Source organism: Capsella rubella, unplaced genomic scaffold (assembly GCF_000375325.1).
Source record: "Capsella rubella cultivar Monte Gargano unplaced genomic scaffold, Caprub1_0 scaffold_2, whole genome shotgun sequence".
NCBI lineage: Eukaryota > Viridiplantae > Streptophyta > Magnoliopsida > Brassicales > Brassicaceae > Capsella > Capsella rubella.
The window spans coordinates 1,394,945-1,414,753 of NW_006238922.1; the positions used below are offsets into that span (position 1 = coordinate 1,394,945).

At 33.6% G+C, this 19,809-nt stretch overlaps 6 protein-coding genes and 1 non-coding gene across 7 annotated transcripts; 5 read left to right on the forward strand and 2 right to left on the reverse strand.

The window, feature by feature from the left end:
* Nucleotides 1–3,025: 3,025 nt before the first annotated feature.
* Nucleotides 3,026–4,415, reverse strand: LOC17896595 (probable dolichyl-diphosphooligosaccharide--protein glycosyltransferase subunit 3B). The gene has a single exon (XM_023787951.1). It carries the CDS (start codon nt 4,370–4,372, stop codon nt 3,320–3,322), a length of 1,053 nt encoding a protein of 350 aa, XP_023643719.1. The 5' UTR covers nt 4,373–4,415; the 3' UTR covers nt 3,026–3,319.
* A 2,380-nt stretch (nt 4,416–6,795) lies between these two features.
* LOC17894507 (thionin) lies at nt 6,796–7,630 on the forward strand. Its single transcript, XM_006300509.2, has 3 exons — nt 6,796–7,067; nt 7,163–7,240; nt 7,330–7,630. Exons 1-3 carry the CDS (start codon nt 6,842–6,844, stop codon nt 7,425–7,427), a joined length of 402 nt encoding a protein of 133 aa, XP_006300571.1. The 5' UTR covers nt 6,796–6,841; the 3' UTR covers nt 7,428–7,630.
* A 1,749-nt stretch (nt 7,631–9,379) lies between these two features.
* On the forward strand, nt 9,380–9,461 carry TRNAS-GCU. The gene has a single exon. It is a non-coding gene; the product is annotated as a tRNA-Ser (tRNA).
* A 111-nt stretch (nt 9,462–9,572) lies between these two features.
* Nucleotides 9,573–11,220, forward strand: LOC17894289 (cysteine-rich PDZ-binding protein). Its single transcript, XM_006302985.2, has 4 exons — nt 9,573–9,688; nt 9,945–10,062; nt 10,803–10,900; nt 11,016–11,220. Exons 1-4 carry the CDS (start codon nt 9,673–9,675, stop codon nt 11,078–11,080), a joined length of 297 nt encoding a protein of 98 aa, XP_006303047.1. The 5' UTR covers nt 9,573–9,672; the 3' UTR covers nt 11,081–11,220.
* A 102-nt stretch (nt 11,221–11,322) lies between these two features.
* On the reverse strand, nt 11,323–13,814 carry LOC17895783 (chaperone protein dnaJ 50). The gene is made up of 10 exons (XM_006302492.2): nt 13,637–13,814; nt 13,484–13,546; nt 13,308–13,374; nt 13,048–13,107; nt 12,882–12,932; nt 12,710–12,790; nt 12,198–12,310; nt 11,991–12,108; nt 11,775–11,901; nt 11,323–11,653 (listed from the first exon to the last, which is right to left on the reverse strand). The coding sequence occupies exons 1-10, from the start codon at nt 13,753–13,755 to the stop codon at nt 11,550–11,552; spliced, it is 903 nt and encodes a 300-aa protein (XP_006302554.2). The 5' UTR covers nt 13,756–13,814; the 3' UTR covers nt 11,323–11,549.
* A 1,958-nt stretch (nt 13,815–15,772) lies between these two features.
* Nucleotides 15,773–16,489, forward strand: LOC17895054 (NDR1/HIN1-like protein 26). Its single transcript, XM_006300264.2, has one exon. The coding sequence runs from the start codon at nt 15,784–15,786 to the stop codon at nt 16,456–16,458; it is 675 nt and encodes a 224-aa protein (XP_006300326.1). The 5' UTR covers nt 15,773–15,783; the 3' UTR covers nt 16,459–16,489.
* Nucleotides 16,490–17,294: 805 nt separating this feature from the next.
* On the forward strand, nt 17,295–19,102 carry LOC17895581 (cysteine-rich repeat secretory protein 1). Its single transcript, XM_006301526.2, has 2 exons — nt 17,295–18,138; nt 18,774–19,102. The coding sequence occupies exons 1-2, from the start codon at nt 17,295–17,297 to the stop codon at nt 18,974–18,976; spliced, it is 1,047 nt and encodes a 348-aa protein (XP_006301588.1). The 3' UTR covers nt 18,977–19,102.
* The last annotated feature ends 707 nt before the right edge of the window (nt 19,103–19,809 follow it).

A 19,809-nucleotide genomic window follows, 5' to 3' on the forward strand; every position in this document is an offset into this window, starting at 1 on the left:
TTTATAAAGTATATTCTTGATCAATTATTGGAGAATATATGATATTTGTATATTTTTTTATATAACAGAAAACAGAAAAAACGAATATGTTACCCGATAAGGACAAGGAGTATAGTGTTTTGAGTTTTTGTTTACCGATGATGTTAAGACAATAAGCCATTGTATTATTTAAAAGTTTAGGTGATCCATTCCATGAGTTTTAGTTCAACTACCAATTCCATGAGTTTACTATTTTATCATCCACTCCAATACAAATTGTTCAGAAAAGTGTGTTACACTGTGTTTATGCATATTAAGATTGAGATCTTAAAATGTATTTTTGTCTTTGCAATATGACGTCTATATGAATATGACTGCTTTGGTTGATTAGCGGATGATACTTGTCTAAATGGCATGTAAATGGTCTAATTAAGAACTCTATACTTTTTATATATATAAATGTTATATAAATGTTGCGTATGCCTAATTCTTCAAAGTTGAGTTTTCCAAATTATAATAACTGGATTTTGACAGTATAACAACTTAAATTTGGAGTTGAAAAAGTGAGATACAAATATTATACTAATAAGCGAATAAAACCTCTAAATTAAATAGTTTTTTTTCTCTTTATAATGTGCAATTAACCATTGGTTTTTCGTAGAACTTAAAAAATGTAGTTTATTAATTATTTTATTTATAAATCATATTATTTCATTGCCGAGAAAAAAAAATCATATTATTTCATTAATTTTATATTATAGTATAAATACACATAAACTTTTATTATAAACATTAAACCGTTTAAAATTGTTTAGATGAATATTTCATTACTACCCTTAGCCCTTCTTAACAAGAATATTTTTTGCTATGTTTGTTAGAGTATTTCATATGTAAAATGATGATGGCTCTAATATATTTGACTCAATATATTGACAGCCTTTATCACTTTCATAGCTCACAAAAGTATACAATAGGGTTTATATATTCATTTAGTATAATTCCATGAAGCAAAGATAGGATCGAATATAAGCCGTTTGAGGAAACTAACCACCATATATAGTGGTTAACAACTAGTGTAAAGGTCTTATATAATATGGTTGCGTTTAATTATTTGTTTCATTCATCAACTAAACCAATATGGCAGATGTAGTTAAAGATTTGGTCCAACAACTTGTAAAAAAAAACTACAATAATCTGAATATGTTGTTTTATAAACTAATTTAAATATTTATATATCACTACAGATTTACATAGTAGTTGATGACCATATAAAGATATAAACTATTATCTTGTAAATTGTAACGATACTTTTGTGGATTTGTAACATGATTCTTGATCTTTTGTGGAATTTTTCAGATGATTTGTTACCATCATAAGAAAATGATATCTACAAAATCTAAAACAGACAAAAAAATTTTTGGAAGTTCACGGATAAAGCAATCGGAGCATTAAGAAACATCGATTCCACCATATTATATAAGTTGTATTATACACTCTAGCCAACAATTCTCATCTCTAAACATATTCTTCTATCTTTGCTACTAATTAACAAACGACTTTTTGCTTTAATAATCTATATAAGAAAGCTGTCATTTATTATTATATCAAGTATTACTAATTAGTGACTAATATATTCATAATCTATGTGAGGCACAACAAAAGAAAATTCTATTGATGTCATATCAAATGATTAGCCTTAATCTTTTTCTTTATAGATATCGAAAGCTACACATTTTTGAGATATTTGAGTTGTGGCCTTCACGTATTCTGGATCTCTCTAAATATATATGTATATTTTTTTTATGTATGTATAGATTTGTAAGTATGTGTATGCAATCGTCATTGTCTTAAATTGTAATAACATACAATGTGACTGTGTGAGACAGGCTGTGTGTGTTTTGTATATAGGTTGAAATATGTGCTTAGTCACTTTCGAGACACCTCGTGCCTTTGGTAGAAGTATGACTCGAGAGCATAAATTAAATCCACTGCGCCGAATAAAACTAAATTGTCACCATTTTTAAGTTTCTATTGAAAAGTTAACAATTAGCTTTCTTTTTAATTTTAACAGAAAATTTAGCTTTAAAAAAAAAGATCCTACAGAATTATCGAAATTTGAGTTGATATGACGTTACAGTTAACTGTGAAAATCGCAATGTCAATGCAGATTTTAGCACTTTTTGTAAGAGTTCAAGTAGGGTTAAGAGTGAAACTGTACTCTGTTCAGTGTTTTGTTTGGTAGAAAATGCATCGTGGAAAATTTTCGGTTTGAGTCAATTATTTTGATATTTTGTGTGGGCTTGAAATGGACATTGTGCATCTGAAACTTGAAGCCAAATATTTTGTGTGGGCTTGAAATGGAACGAATGTGCTAAGTCAATATTATACAAGTGCCAGAGAAGTAAGAAGACATTCAATTATATTCATCAACCTTTTTGCTTCAACAAAAACCAAATCAAAGTTATTTTGATCACACAACTATATAAAACCTCAAATGTTTCAAACCTCAGTTTCTACGTGTATTTTAAAAACAGGAAAAAAAATTTCAAAACACAAAAAAAATCATTTCATCTAAATCTGAAACATTTTGAGGTTTTCAGAAAATCTTATGGACACTGCAAATTATACACCAAAGGAGAACATTCATTTACTTGTGACATTTACGTTTACAATCTATCAACAACCATACTTTGTTGTGAATGCTTGTAGATTAATTTGAAAAATAATAAACTACACTATAAACGCAAACAAACAATCAAAGTCATAATGATGGATGATCTTAGAAATGTGTGAACTCAATGGCCAATGCAATGTCTCTATCAAGACTCCATATTAGATGGTACGAAATAACTCAATACTTGCAAATCGATATTTTCTCACCCGTTCTCAAACAGAGTTTAACATGAGATGGTCACACCTATGTATAAGGTTCCATAATGCTTACACAGTTACTCTATACACTAACACAAAATCACTTTCTTGAGTAGATGAAGAAGCAAGACTAAAAGCAGATATAAACTCCAAGTGGGTAACGTACCAATCACAGTATCTGAAATTCCAAATATGGTTCCTACACAGAGATCAAACAGAACAGTATGCTAGATTTCATTGACTAAAGATCCCATGTTACTCATTATAACTTAACAAGATACTAAAGTAGCACTAAGGATTTAAAAACCATCTGAAATTAATAGTACTACACCGATTCAAAAGTATATCAAATCGGAACACAAAACCGTCCAAAAACATCATTACTCAATTCCCAGAAATGTTTTTCCAAAATCTAAAGCCATTACCTTGTTGTAACACATTCCTCAAGAGTGTGGTGATGTGATGAAAATCAACGCCAACTCGATGGCCAATACGGATGAATTCCATATCCAGTCTTCCAATTATCCAAGTAAACAACTTTCTTCACAGCCCAGAACGATATGAACAATGCCAAAAGCATAATCAATCTCTGTGCATTAAGGTTCTTCACTCGAACAAGCACATTGGTAACAAACGCCAATAGCAATCCAACAACAGTATACAAGAACCCAACAGCAAATCCTTCAGCTCCAAGCTGCATTCCAGATCCTTGGTAGAAGAACACAAGCTTATTCGGATCGTTACGATCTTGAAGAAACATTGGCATTTTCCTGATAATGTTGTGCATTGTACCAGCAACGCTAAAGAAGTAAATGAAGATAGCACCAGATAACCAAAGTCTACGGTCATGAAGAAGAGTCTCTCCTTTCAGAATCCGTTTGATAACAAACGGAGTAGCGATAGCGATCAACGCAACGATAAAGCCGATCTGAGACTTGGAAAGAAGCGGCGGACGTTGAATAGGACCGACCTTGAGCTTGGTTCGTTGTTCGACGAACTCAGCCATTGATTCAGCTAACCTGGAGTAATCAGATTGATCCATTTGACCAGATTCATCACGTAGATTCGATATCGAAGGACTTACAAGACGAATGTGAGGTAAAGCGTTAACGCCAAAGAGCTGAAACGAAGATTGAGACCGTGAGAACTCGATCTCGCAGAAGAAAAGCTTAGTTCCATCAGATCCATTGTTGTTAGCGAGAAACGAAGCGGAGACGATACCGAACTCGCGACGGAGCTCAGGTAAACGAAGCTCGCTTTTGCTGTGGAGTTGAGTAGCGTCGAAGAAGACGAGTAACGAGTAAGGACGAGGAGTGGAAACAGATGTGAGGAATTTTGAGATTCCATGGTCGTCGAGATGGATTACGCCTGATTCGGTGGCTGATCTGAGTGAAACAAGTTCGTTGACGAGATCTGAATCGGAATCTGAATCGGAAAACGAAGCTGCGAATGCGGATGATAGTGTTGCTATGAGGAATAGAAGAGAGACGAGTTTTGATTTGACCGCCATTGTTGATCTCATCCCTCTCTCTCTCAGATTCGAGAAGACGAGGAGAAAGAAAAGGGTATTTGCCGTTTACCAGAAAGCCTCTAGTTGAAGAAGAAGGTCTTTGAACTTCTTTGGGGTTTTTAATATCTCGCTGGTTGTTCTACGTGGAATGTTTTAATTGGTTGATGTATCCACGTGGATTGTTTCGGTTCGTGGAGATTTGCATTTTGCGCAGTGAAGAGTTTATTATGATATACTCCATTTTATTACGGTCAAACTTGTAGAATTATATTTTTTAGATGCTAATTTAGTAATTTACTAATACAAAATTACTCTTAATTAAAAAAATTGCTTAAACATAGCAAATTATACCTTTTTTTTGTCATTATATTGTGAGAGAAGCTAAAATATTTGGAGGTAAGTATCGGTGTTGACATCTATTGAGCAAAATCATAAAATGCTTCCCGGATAAAGGTTACTCACTTACTTGTATGATGAACCAGTTCAATTTCCTCGGATCATCAGCCACTTCCAAAAAGGTGAGCAAGTAATGTTGGGTGCTTGAAAGAATGTTCCTATATGATAGAGTGAAGATTTTGGAGATGGGCTTTACACCCTCCAAATCAGCCCATCATGAACCAAGATCATCATAACAAAGTTTTTAGATCGATTCAGGAACTTAAGCCCATGAAAAAGAGTAGACGTTTATAGAGTCAAATCTGGAAAGATTAGGGAAGACCCGAGATATTGTTATTGAAGGCAAATGGGTGGAGATATTGTTATCTCTAATACACATAAATCTCGATTCAAACATAGTCTAATAACGAAAACTAAGAAGTTAGAACAAAAGTTTGTTTAAGAGAGAGAAGTTAAGGAAAACTCTTTAGGTGTTTACAAATGATTTTTTTTGTTTTCAACGATATCGTTTATGGTGTTTGGTTCTTTTGTATATTAGTATATGGTAATTGATTGAAATCAATTTTATGAAGTTTGCAATTTATTCGGTCAAACACATCATTTATATCTCTAATTTTAGTAAAATACGTATTAAGCAACTTTAGGGCTTCTTGGACCTGGTTTTTCATTAGAGCTATCAACTGAGTTCGTCTCCTAGCTATGGTGGTCCAGCCAGTGACACCTTAAACGGTGGTCCAGCCAGTGATTCATGAGGTTGAGATCGGTGGTCCAGCCAGTGTGGACAGACTCTGCAGAGAGCATGAGATAAATGTGTCGAGAATGAAGTTTGTGGTGCCGACTTGTTTGCAGTTTATATAATAATTCTATAAGTGTTAAGAGATCGACAGATGAATACATGAAGACTCCAAGAAAATATATGAAAATGTTCGGAGTGCCGCCGATGTGGTGGCTACGAAGTCAGAGACAATATTACTCAAGTTCATCAGCTTAACTTAATTAAAACTTGTGATATGTTCATGTATTTTTTGGAACAGTGTATATTCTTTTTTGTTAGAAGGATTTTTCTACGTCAAAATATCTTGTCCATGTCCTTTTTTTTGGCTTTGATTATGAAACGGTAATAAATCTATTATGAATATCTGACCATATATATTGTTTTTTCATACTCAATTCAGGATCTTTTGAAGTCCAACACTTTGAACCTGATAAATACTTTCAGTTCATGATCATGTGTATAATTTATAGAATAAACATGATTATTTAGATACTTAATTTAATTATATTAGATTGAACTAAGTGTTTTTTAGAAAATTTGTAAATGTAATATTATTTAGACAATAAATATTTCCACATCACTAGAATTATTTTCTTTTTTTTTTACATTATCAAATACTAGAATTAAAAAAAAAAACAATTTCGTTACCCAAATTCCTCCTATTAAAGAAAAAAAAAGAGTTGGGAGAAATATTATAATACAAAACACACATGAACTTTCCCTTCTAATAGTAAGATTATTCTTAATAGAAAATACACATCTATTTGGTGGCAACAAAATTTGAACCTCAAAGCTACCACAGGCACAAGAGAGTTGGTTTATAGAGAGAGGAAACACAAAAACACGTTGTGATAATAAAACTATTTGGTCCCCTCCTCTGAACAGAAACAAAATGCCTCTGCATGCTAAGACCTTCGATGGATTAAGGTCATATAAGATGATCTTACATAGTTTCATTTGTTAAGACATGACTGAACCCCTATATGTTCATATTTAATCATTCGGATCATAACGTTAGTTTCCCTCTTAACAAATGAAAGTAACTTTCATGGATACATTTTGATTTTCCCAAACACAAATTGCAATTTTCGAGCAGATTGCCTGAAGGATAAATGGTTTGTGGTAGCCATTGTGATAGGGTGGTCCAGCCAGCCTATAGAGCATGAGAGAAAGGTGTGAAATGAAGTCTGTGGTGCAAATTTTTAGAACAACTAGTATATAAACACATCTAGTTTCATCACCATTTCATCAACACAAGCTTAAACATTAGGGTTTTCTCTAGTGTCAACAAACAAGTTATCAATCAAAAGATGGAAGGCAAAACTGTGATTCTAAGTGTGCTCATAATGAGTTTGGTCATGGCACAAATTCAAGTTGAAGCAAAGAGCTGCTGCCCATCGACGTCTGCTAGAAATATCTATAATACTTGCCGTTTTACAGGAGGCTCCCGACCATTCTGTGCATCACTCAGTGGATGCAAAATCGTTGACGGGAAGTGTCCTAACGGATTTACTCATGACACTCTCCAAACCTCAGGTATTAGTTTTATTTTATTTGATTTTATTTTATCATTATTTATTATGTCTGTTCTTACCAATTTTTTTTTTTTGTTGTTGGATATTTAACCCAAGGTGATGCTGTCAATGAATACTGCAAGTTGGGATGTACATCATCTGTGTGTGGTGCCATGAATGCTCTCCAAAACTCTGGTAAAACAAACCATCAAGCTCAGTATTATATATCTTGGAAACATATATGAGAGAGTGCTAATCTAGTTTATTATTGTTTTGGTGAAAAGATGCAAGTGAAATTGTGAATGGAGCGGTGGAAAAATGCGCAACGGCATGTTCTTCTTTCTGCACCAAGGGCTCTACCACTAAAGCCGAGACTGCCTAAACAAGCACATCCATGAAGTAATCCCATCCATGTTGCAGAGAGTCTTTAGTTTCTACTTGTTTTCAATAATTGTCAGTGTATGTGACAAAAAAAAAAAATGCTACACTTTGGTGCTAGTATTTGAATAAGTTGTTTCCAGTTTGTTTCTGTATGTGTCATAGATGGTTGTAATTTCTACTTACTATCGTCTAATATAAAAAAATTATGTGTCTTACTTCTTGATCATTTAAATTTATAATTCCGTACGTAGATTAAGTAACTCATATATACGTAATATTTCTTGAGTCGGTGATTGACCTAAGCTTAAAAATAACGTACGTTAACACCCGTGTATTCGTAGTGATTAGGTTTTGTTGACATGAGGAGTTATTTCGTTTGAACTCATCTCGTATGAGTTGAATAACTCTTTTCTACTGTGAATATCTTCATTACATAATCCTAGCTAGTTCATCTCCTTCGGTTTGATCGAAGAAACATTTTCATCATCATTAGATAAAATGCTACACATTTCCATGTTTTCAATAATACTACATGTACGTGAAAGAAACAAAACAAAATGCTACACTTTGGTGCTAATATTCTTAAATAGAGTTGTTTCAATTTCAGTTTGTGTCTTTGTCAAAGAAGGTTGTCAATCCTAGATTCTACATGACTTCGACTTTAATTTCTATCATCGAAATAAAGTGTACTTCTTCTCAACCATTCAGTGCTTTATATTATTATTCCATACTTGCTTTGAATGGTATATAATCACGATAGTCGAATAAGCTCATATATCATTGAAATAAATTGTGAAACTGTATTTTAGGTGATGATTGGTGTTTCCACAATCATTCACAAACGGTAACGTTTAAAAATAAATATGCATATCACTTTATATTTAATTCTTTTTATCTACACTCTGGAATACTATTTTTGTTTTCTAATTATGTAGATGTTGTCAACACTTTTTCCACTATCAGTGTCTATCACTAGAAAATAAAATTTGGAAAAAAATTGAAGAGGATTTTAATGAAATATACAGTATATGTAACAACGTGTTTCTTTACAAATAGAAGAAACAAATGACTCTTTCATAACTTTTTCATAATGTTACAAATTTCATTATTTTACAAAATGTCTTAAGCAAATTTTGTTGGTCGTCTATGGTGAATTCAAATTATCATAAAATTTTATGAGTGTATTCAAAATTTTAACGAAAATTGTATCTCAATTTGAAATTCCATTTTTTATCTACAAAATTGAAAAATATATACAAACTATATCGGACTCATAAATTGTCAAAATAAAAAGCACGAATCGGATTTTATGAGGTTAATAATATCTTTAGAAAGAAGTTAAACCTCAATTTCCACCCATTTTAAAGTTCGAAACCTCATGCCCTATATCGCAACTTCAGTCCCCATATCGAAATCCATAATACAAAATTCTTGGTTTATCATTGGTTTACTATTCTAAATTCATCATTAACCAAATAACAAAAAATAAACCAGATCTACCGATAAACTAACTCGATTAACCCGATTAACTATCTCAATAACCCCAAAAATCACAAGATCCCTAAAATAAGAAATTGAAATTAGGGTTCTTAAGAACTTAATTAGGGAATTTTTGAGTGGGAATTTATTTTGGGTTTGGGGATATTCGAATTGGGTTTTCAATTCGGTTTCTTTTGGTTTTGTATCAGATTGATGTTATAAACCAACGATAAACTAAGAATTTTGTATTATAAGTTTTAATATGAGGATTGAAGTTGTGATATGGGGCCTGAAGTTTCGAACTTTATAAATGGGTGGAAACTGAAATTTAACTTTCATTTTAGATGGACTAAGATCGAGATTAAAAATCTGTGTGGTTGTGATGCTATATGAAAGTTAACGAGGACACGTATCGTTTTCCCATAATTTTTTTTGGAACTTTCTGTTCTGAAACTTACACTGGATTTCAAAAAAGTGGCTTTGGCCGAGTGGTTAAGGCGTGTGCCTGCTAAGTACATGGGGTTTCCCCGCGAGAGTTCGAATCTCTCAGGCCACGATCTCTTTTTTTTTTTACACTGGATTTATCAAAAATATCCGTCAAAAGAAATAAAACGCGATTGCATCTTTAGTCGCGCGTTTTAATCAAACGCGTTCACCGACTTACAAGAAAAAGGAAAAGAAACGAAATAATTTAAACTTCTTAACTCCTTCGAATCGATTAGATTCGATTTAGGGTTTCTTCAACAATCTCCCCAGGAAGAAGGACGATGGTGTGCGATAAGTGTAAGCAATATCAAAAATCTCATCTGTTTCTCATTTCAGATCTCTCCAGCTTCGCTAATTCGTAGTGAATTTCATATTCTATTTGAATCAATCTATGCTTTAATCGGTTTCAATTTGTTCGATCATTGTGTTGGGTTGCGATTTCTGATTCGATTTTGGTTTCTTAGATCGAAACCACACTAATATGAGTTTTTGGATCTGTAGTTTAGTTCAAAGTATGAACCTTTTGATGTTGATAATGTTTTAACTTTTGTAGGTGAGAAGAAGTTATCTAAAGTGATTGTTCCAGATAAGTGGAAGGATGGTGCTCGTAATGTAACTGAAGGTGGTGGCCGTAAGATCAATGAGAACAAGCTTCTCTCCAAGAAGAATAGGTTTGTGTTTCTCTTTAAGTTTCTCCATCTTACAAATTTACTCTTGTTCTTCAATTGAATATGGAAGTAGCAATAAGTTTGTATGAATTTGGGGATGTTTAAGTTGTTAGGTATGTATTTGTTTGTCTCCTGTAGTTTCTTTTATGGATCATTTAGATAACGTAGAAGTTCTCATGGAAAATAGCAATGAATTCGTAAGTTTTGGGGATGTTTGTAGTGTTTTTATGAGTTGATTGTTGGTTTTGTTTCCTCTAGGTTCTTCTAAGAATCATTTGTGATTGTTGAACTTTTCATGGAAATAGCGATAAATTTGTAAGTTGTGTGGTGTTTCTGTTTTTCTGTTTTTGATTTGGTATTGGTTTGTATCCTATAGGTTCTTGTAAGAATCATTATAGTAAATGACTAAATGTAGAACTTCTCATGGAAACAGCGATATTTATCACTTTGGGGTGTTTGTATTGTCTTTTCTGAGTTGAGTATTGGTTTTGTTTCCTCTAGGTTCTTGTAAGAATCATTCGTAGATGTAGAATTTCGTATGAGTTTAGCAGTGAATTTGTAAGCCTTGGAATGTTTATATGAGTTGAGTATTGGTTTGTTTCCTCTAGGGTCTTCTAAGAATCATCAGTAAATGTTTAGTACTATTTTTCTTGTGTTGTAGCACCGTTTAAGACTTGTTGCTCTTGTTGTTATCTTTCGTTGCTGCTTCTGATTTTTTCTTCTGATGTTTGTTTGCTGTGTAGATGGACACCTTATGGCACCTGTACCACGAAGTGCATGATCTGCAAGCAGCAAGTGCATCAAGATGGTAAATACTGTCACACATGTGCTTATAGCAAAGGTAAATAGTATATACAGATGTTTAACTGAATCAAATCCTTATATCTGGTTAGATAGTGAAATTATAATAAGAGTAAATCAATAACTGATGGAATTGGCTCTTCATGGCTGTGCAGGAGTGTGCGCAATGTGCGGGAAGCAAGTGTTGGACACCAAGATGTATAAGCAAAGCAATGTATAAACAACTCTGCCAACAGTCCCTTTGATGTCAACTTTGTATAACTGGGACAAATTATCTGTGTTGTTATCATCTGACTAATGTCTACTCGGTACGGGTTTCCGGCTTCCTTCATTTCTAATGTAACGATCTTGTTTGGTTCACTGTGTTTCTTGACTGATCGTGAAGTACTAATGTTTCGCTTTAGAACTCAAAACGAAGATAAGATTTGAAACATTTACTGAGCAAAATTGGTTTAAACAAAATTGAGAGTCAAAACTGGACCATGTCCATTGTCAGACATGATTCAACTTGTATATGCCAAATTGATATTTGATTCCTGGTGCGGTACAATTATACTACTGTCTCTTCTTGTAACTGGTTCATTGATCAGATCTCTTATAACATTAAAGTAGAGTGATAATGGTAACAAAAAGTGTCTATGAAACTTGAATTGTCCTGTGTATCCTTTGCCTGGTTAAGTGATGATGATCTATCTTCTCCGCTTCGATTCTTTACGCATTTCCGCAAAGTAATTTTCAAGATTCTGCTTTTCCCACAGCCTTTTCTGTACCAGATCTTCCTTCCTATACTCATCTGAAAATTATCAAATTTGCACAACTCGTTTTAATCATATTGTATCACACACAAAATCATATCTATCCATATGCCGGTTCAGGTTTGGGAAATAAAGAACAGAAGCAAATAAGAAGGATACCGAGGTTAGTCCATGCGTCAGCAGGCACACTGAGTGATCTTCGGGTTAGGTATGATGCATCTTCCCATGAATAAGGAGCTTTCTTCACCTTATATCTCCATACCCAGCTGCCATACCATACTAGCAGCTACAAGGACAACATAAATGTAAATCAGTGATCTCGAGAAAGGAAACATGGGAATCTGTGAAATGTAGCGATTTAAAAAAACATGAAACCTTGATGATAGTGTATGGTAGTAGAATGAATCTAACACCCAGAAGATCCCAGACCGACGGTTTTTCAGCTCCTTTGATTTGTAGGTCAAGTTCGTTGCTCAGCTCTTCCTGTAGTTTTCTGCCAAAACAAAAAGTGCATATGATATAGTCAGCTATATGCCCCATTCCCAGCTCATAAAGGCAATTTAAATAAATAGAACAGCATACTTGTCGATCTGCTTTGAACCCTTCTTCCTGTTGGTTACTCCACCCGTGCGTTCGAGTTCTAAGGCCTTGAGCTTATTTTTGTAAGCAGGAGTACGCTTAACCGTCGCTATAGCCTGCATCATAACAAAACAGAGGGTTTCATTAAGTAAACAAGCCCCAAGTTTGTAAAAGTACAAGACAGTATCTTATATGGTTTTCTAACAATACGCTTTAAGAGTTCAAGCTACACAGAGTTCTCTCATAATTGCAAGCACAGAAGTGTATGAATCACATTCAAGAGGTCATATATTCAAAAATTCTACGTTTCATGAGATGCTATGATAGATATAATATGTTGCGCATACCCCAATAAATCTTGATTGTTTAGTCAGGGTTATGTAGATAAGTACTTGTGATCCTTAGTGCTTAAAATATAATGAATAGATTTGGCATGCATAAGAAAAAAAAACGATAAGGAGCAGAGACTTAGACTACCAATACAAGGTGAAAGAATCCCTGTCTCTAACACATACCTCATTATACCTTGCCACATTGTTCAGATATTGAAATGCAGATAATACCACCAATAGACCAACGAGAACAGCACGGGGATCCTATAAACACATCAGGCAGTTGTATCAGTTAAAAAAAGAGCCAATGATTTTCCGCGAGAATAGTCATCAAAAACATCCAATAACAACTTACCGACTTATGTCCATACTTTGCGCGGTAGTATTGAGCCGTGTTGTAAAACACCTAATCACGAAAACACAAAGGAGTACAGAAATATTTTCAAAGATCTTTTACCTATGCAACCCACATATTATAAGAATGACATTTTGACATAGCCAAATAAAAAATTTCTACTGACCTCTTCAGGATGTTCAATTGCATAATCATACTGCGCCCTAGTCTCGTTATCTTTCAAAATCTGCAAAGAAGATGACAAACAATCAAAAAGAACCCTGTTGAGAACTTTCTTACTCCATTATTCTCAGCTATATACAAAATCATACTCCACCAACCAAATCTCTATCTCCATTAGCTAAAACTAGATCATCCCTGAGAACTATAAGCAGATGTATAATGTGATGGAACTAAGCAAGATTCAGGATCAAACAAGATAAGTACCTCGTAAGCAGTGGCGATTTTCACAAAGAGCTTCTTCGATTCAGGATCCGGATTCTTATCTGGATGACTAAATCAATTCATCAAAGCAACAACAACAATTAGCAAATTACACAATCAAGATCAAATCACAACAAAGCCGAAAAACAAATCAAACAATGTCTAAAACAAATCCTTACTGTTGAAGAGAAAGCTTATAATAAGATCTCTTGATATCCGATGCATTCGCATCTTGAGCGACACTGAAAATCGAAAATGCGAAACAGATTAAGAGAACGAAACAAAATCAGAATCTGAATTAGAAAACGGAGATCGGAAGCTGAAGAACAAACCCGAGAAGAGCATAGCAATCTTCAGCACCGCAATAAATGGCCGTCGAAGATTGGACGAACAAGGAGAGAAAGATAAGAATCAAAACACAGCACCACCGCTTCGTCACCGGCGGCGCCATTTCTGGATTTAGTCGTCGGCGAATTGGGAGGAGAAAGTACTCTTTGTGACTTCTTTTTTTTTTTTTTTTTTTTGTATTTGTCGTTTTATAAGAACACTGAAAATGAGTTTTTCTTTTTTTTGGGCGAAGGTCCAACCAAAAAATGTAATTTTACGTTATTAATTAATCTTCTTAAATAATTGAATCATTTGCCCAAAAAAAATATAAAAATAATTGAGTCTTATCGTGCGAAATAATAGGATTTATAAAAAAAATGTTTTTATTCCTCTTTCAGATTTAAGTTTTGTTCATATATATGTAACTATGCAACATGCTAATATCAAATTCTCTGTGATAATTTTCAATTAAGATCACTACTCTAAATATTTTATGCAGTTCCTCAGTTTGATATTATTTGACTTCGACTTATTTTGTAATATAGCTTGAAGAAGATTTTCGAAAAAAAAACAAAACAAATTGGAAAATGATTCAATTTTGGGCTTATGGGCTTTTTCAAAATTTCTAATAAGGTAGCTAGTCCATATATTTATCTAATTTGGCCTTTTTAAAAGAATGAACAGAACTTTTTGGCTAACAAGAAATTACAACAAATTCAACTATCCCATAAACCAGTTATGATCACACACTCACACATTAAAATTAGAAGAAGAAAAAAATAATACTAGAAATTTCATTATTTGGACATTAAAGAAAATTATAATCTCTGTTTCTTACATCAAAAATATAATCCCTATTCATAATTAAAAAAATAAAAATACATAGGTTGAATTTAAGGGTTTGTCGAGTGAAGATTTGAGGAGACATCTCGATAAACTTAACTCTAACCTAGTTAGAATCAAACGAGAAAAGATTAGTATATTAAGAAGAGGAGACTCGAAGAAACCTAACTGGAAGGAGACGGAAGAAGATGATGGTCATCTTAGGGTTTCAGAAAACGCCAACACCATCCTCAAATTGTAAGGTAGGTTTGTCGAAAGAACGATTAGGGTTTGGTGGTGTATTTGACGAGTTGGTTCACGTCTTCCGTGGCTCCCACGAAAATGTTCTCTGCAATTGCATCTTAATCACTATACTACTGATCTTTGCAATTGCATCATCAACCTTATCACCAGGTATCAATAACATTCAGGTTATGCATATCACCTTATCTGACTTCCCTAAAGGGTTGCAAAGATAGTTCTTGTTTGGTGCATTCTGATTAGGTGCATGTCTTGGTTTTGCCCTTCTCTTCTAGACACAGTGAAATTTCAAGAAAAGGCCAAAGGAACATATGAGTGAAATTTCAAGAAAAGTTAAAGGACCATAATTAAAGAGTTCACCTTCTGTTTGGTGGAAACAGAGGATTTTTGAGATTCATGGCTTAGTTGTCACATATATCATCAAGGACAATCACATTTTTTATTACCAGCCTTTGACAGTTGAAAACTTTCAGCTTAGATGGAGTTCATCAGCCCTCATCTTTAAGGTTCTATGCGATCCTCCTATTATTGTTCTTGATTTTGTTTTTTGGGTCTCAAATGTTTTTTGGGTCTCAAATGCTTCATCACATCACATGTTAGCAAAACAAGTAGTATCTTAAGGTAATGATTCGATCACAATTTGCACTCTTATCACTGATCTACCATATGTACTTTTTTTTGCAGGAGAATGTCCCTTTAACAAGAAACCTCAAATCCTCCAAAACCAAAATATAAATTAATCGTTTCTAGAGAATAAAATTACATGTAAACATACCAAACTAGTACTAATTTAAATCTTTGCAAAATAAGCATCTAGATACATATAGTAATATTTAGGTTTCCTCTATCTTCTACTAACATTTTGGGTAGATACTTAGTTAAAGATTTTGATCCATATATAGTTGTCAATTCTTTTCTTCACGAAGTGTAATACCTAAAATACTTTCCAAGGTATCTTTTGCTTTCTTCTTACTTAAGTACCACTATTTAAAATATAACTACATAAACTTCACAACACATCCACTTCATTTTACTTCCCATGACCCACCAACATTAAATCTAACACAAAATGCACAACAAGGTCGACTCCTTACCGGTCAGAGCCAACCCACCAACCCGTCCCATATCTCGTCACCGCTCGGCCAGCGACATCGTTCATCGGGTCAAAGAAAGCCTCACAACAAGAGTCTCTAAACTCATATGTGGCATTTTCTTATCTCTTCTACTATGTGTAGGCATTGTCACTTTCATCTTATGGATCAGTCTACGACCACACCGACCACGTATCCATATCAGCGGGTTCTCCATCTCGGGTTTGAGTCAATCCAACGGGTTCGAGACCTCACATATAAGCTTCAAGATAACAGCTCATAACCCGAACCAAAACGTCCGCGTTTACTACGACTCCATGCAAGGATCCGTTTACTACAAAGAGAAACGGGTCGGCTCGACTAAACTCACTAACCCGTTTTACCAAGACCCGAAGAACACGAGCTTGATCGAAGGAGCCTTACGTGGACCAACAATGGCCGTAAATAAAGACCGTTGGTTAGAGATGGAACGAGACAGGAACCAAGGTAAGATAGTGTTCCGTTTGGAGATAAGGTCCGTGATACGGTTTAAGGTTTACACATGGCATAGTAAGAGCCATAAGATGTACGCAAACTGTTATGTTGAGGTTGGTTGGGATGGAATGTTGTTGAGTGGGACTAAAGACAAAAGATGTCCGGTTTATTTCACTTGAATCAAAAGTGTATCATGTGCATGTTTCCATAATAATTTGCATAAATTTCTATCTTTATTAACTTATTAATAACATTTTTGTTTTAATGATTAGAAAACTATTCAAAGGTTGTTGTTTTTATGTGTATTGATTTGGTTGTAACATTCGCCCCATGATGACCTGTACAATACTGTATGTTTTTTAATTAACCATTATCTATCATTCGATCGACATTATTGTTTGTATTTTGTTTTCGTTGACGGCCGACATTAGTGTTTTATATAATCTTATCGCCACCTCATAATTTTACATAATTTACGTGCTTAATTTATAAGAAAAAGTTATATTCCGAAAAATATGCTTATGTTGTCACGTCGTAGAACTTAATAATGAATTATTATGTTTAACTTCAAAGATATTATCGAACTATTCTCTTCACACCAACTGAATAAAATAGGTGGTATAAAAACAATTGGTAAATTTATATTGATAAACTCATTTATATATTGTCCAAAAATAAGTAAATTTGAAAGGAAAAAAAGGAAAAAATAAATATATCTTATGCTAAATTGAAAATTTTTAGTAATCACATAATATCTGATTGCTAAGATAATTTTTTAATTTTTTTAAGTTTGCAACCTCGTTCTCATTTACATTATTAAATTCATAATCCAAAAAGTCAAATCGGACAACCTGCCCAAAGTTGACCAAGAGAGAAAAAAACTGTACTATATAGGTATTTCTAATTTTTTTAGCCGATGAAAATACGCTAACCAAATGAGTGTATTTAAGAAGAGTCAATTCAAATAGTAAATAGTTCGATCAAAGTTGATGACCGTAACAACGTTACTTCAAAGATGGTGTCTCACCCCCTTCACCAATCAAAGTCCATCTTCTTTCTTGTCTTATTCATCCTTCTCATCAAAACCCTAAAAGCACAACCAACTTATCTCCTCAGCTATTGTTACACATCAGGCAACTACACGTCAAACAGTCTGTACAAATCCAATCTAGATTCTCTAGTATCCGTTCTTCAATCACAATCATCCAACAAAGGATTTTACAGCTACACCTCGGGTTCTTCCCCAACCACAACAGTGTACGGGACCTATCTATGTCGCGGAGATATCTCGTCCTCAACATGTGAGACATGCATCTCAAGAGCATCCAAAAATGTTTTTATATGGTGTCCTGTCCAAAAAGAAGCAATCATATGGTATGAAGAATGCTTCCTCAGATACTCCAACCGTCAAATATTCTCAATTCTTGATCAAGGGCCATTTGTCACATGGACGACTTACGATACCATGATATATCAATCTTATTTTATCAACACTGTGGAAAACCATATAGATGGGTTGATACGAGAAGCCTACTCGAGCTCTTCATATTTTGCGAAAGAGACTTATCAAGTGAGTTTTCTTGGAGAAGCATATGATCTATATGGTTTGGTGCAATGCACTCCCGATTTGGATCAGTATGATTGCTATAGATGCTTGAAATCCGCATATAACGAGACTGAAGATTGTTGTTATGGAAAGCGTTTTGCGTTGGTTTACTCTACCAACTGTATGTTGACATATAGAGCCACTTTATTGGCGCCACCACCCCCTCCTCCTCCGCCACCGCCTCCCCCACAACGTCTTTACCGTGAATATGATAGTCCTAGTTCCGACGATTCATTTTCATTTAAGTTGAAAGGTGAGAACTAATAAAGATTTAGATTCATTAGTTATACACTAGCGCTTGGTTGTTTTTGCCGTCTATGTTTATGTCTTTACACTGAAATTAACCTACACATCACACATGTAATTGATGGATAAAAAACAACTCATGCATCCTATGATAATACAATTAGGGTATTTGGCTATGTCTAGGATGGTTAAAAGGGATATACTCTTTATTTTATTTTATTTTGTCTACAATTGCATCTAAATGCATGTTATCTAATCCTAAAACATTTTACAATGTGTATATTCGTATGACGAGAACATTTTGATTCTTTTTTATTTGTCAACGATGGGAGCTATCTATCAAAGTTAGATTATGTTACACAGTACTTACACATTTCTATGAATATACTTATTTATATAAATTTGTGTGAGATTGTATAGAGTTTTGATTATACAGAAATTTACATAAAAGTAAATGTATACTTAACAAGTTTCCTATTTATGTACCTTGGAAGGCATTTGATCGAATTCGATTAGGTTTCATTTGAATAGTATCTTTAACATATATAGAGTTTTGATTATACAGAAATGCATTTGATCGAATTCGATTAGGTTTCATTTGATAGTATCTTTAACATATATAGAGTTTGGTTATGCATGTAGGTAAAGTGTTTCGAAGAATCATAGCACCGGTGATAGCTGCGGTGGTAATGATCTTGGTGATTTGTGTGTGTTCTCTTTGTTGTTGTTGCATTAAGAAGAAGAAAAAGCAAGCGAACGAAAGGGAAACATCGATAGAAACTTCGACGCCTAACATCGGTGAGAACCTCCCAATGGAGAAAACCGAATCTGGTTTACCAAATTAATTACTCATCGTCTGTTTAAATCCGATTTTAATTACTATGGTATGCTTCAAAATAAGATTGATTATTGTATTTTTATTTTTATTTTAGGCTAAGTAACTGGTTGATATAATTGTTGAAATCAACAAATTTTAATATTTATGTACTGTTTTTATCGTTTCCGAATTAATTTGTATATATGTGATAATTTGTACCATAAAGGAGTGATTTTTAGTTTAAATTTAGAGTAAAATTTCCTATCGAAATTTGAAAAATTTATTCCAAAGTGCTTAATGATCGAAAGAGTCTCCTTACGTTAAATAACTAGATAACAATTGGCCCCATAATGACTTGTACACCATGTTAGTAATCATAATTCATTGTATAATCCTATAATTAAGACATATAACTAATGATGTGCATCATTATAGTATTTATATAGTCATAGGCAGCTCAATATATGTGTTAATTCCACATTGCGTGGACTTTAATATTTAAAGAGCGAAGTTGTCTTCTCCTAATACTCAAATTGAATCTTTGACTATTTCACTAAAACTATTTTACCCCTCTCTTAAGAGAAAACATAGTAAGGTTTTATCTCCTTATATTATTACATTGTTTTCAGTTATTTTAAGAACAAGAAATATATGTGGATGCCTTTTATACTTGAGTTAGTAAACGATAAAAAATGAATCTGATTTGTAGAGAATACAGATTAGTGTAAACACATAATTTATCGGGGAAAATTGTTTATTGAAAATCTCCAGTTTGGTATATGCATGTAAAAACAATATGTGTTAACAACAAAACTGTTCAAAAGTGTGATGCATGTTTAAATATATATAATATGAATCTTT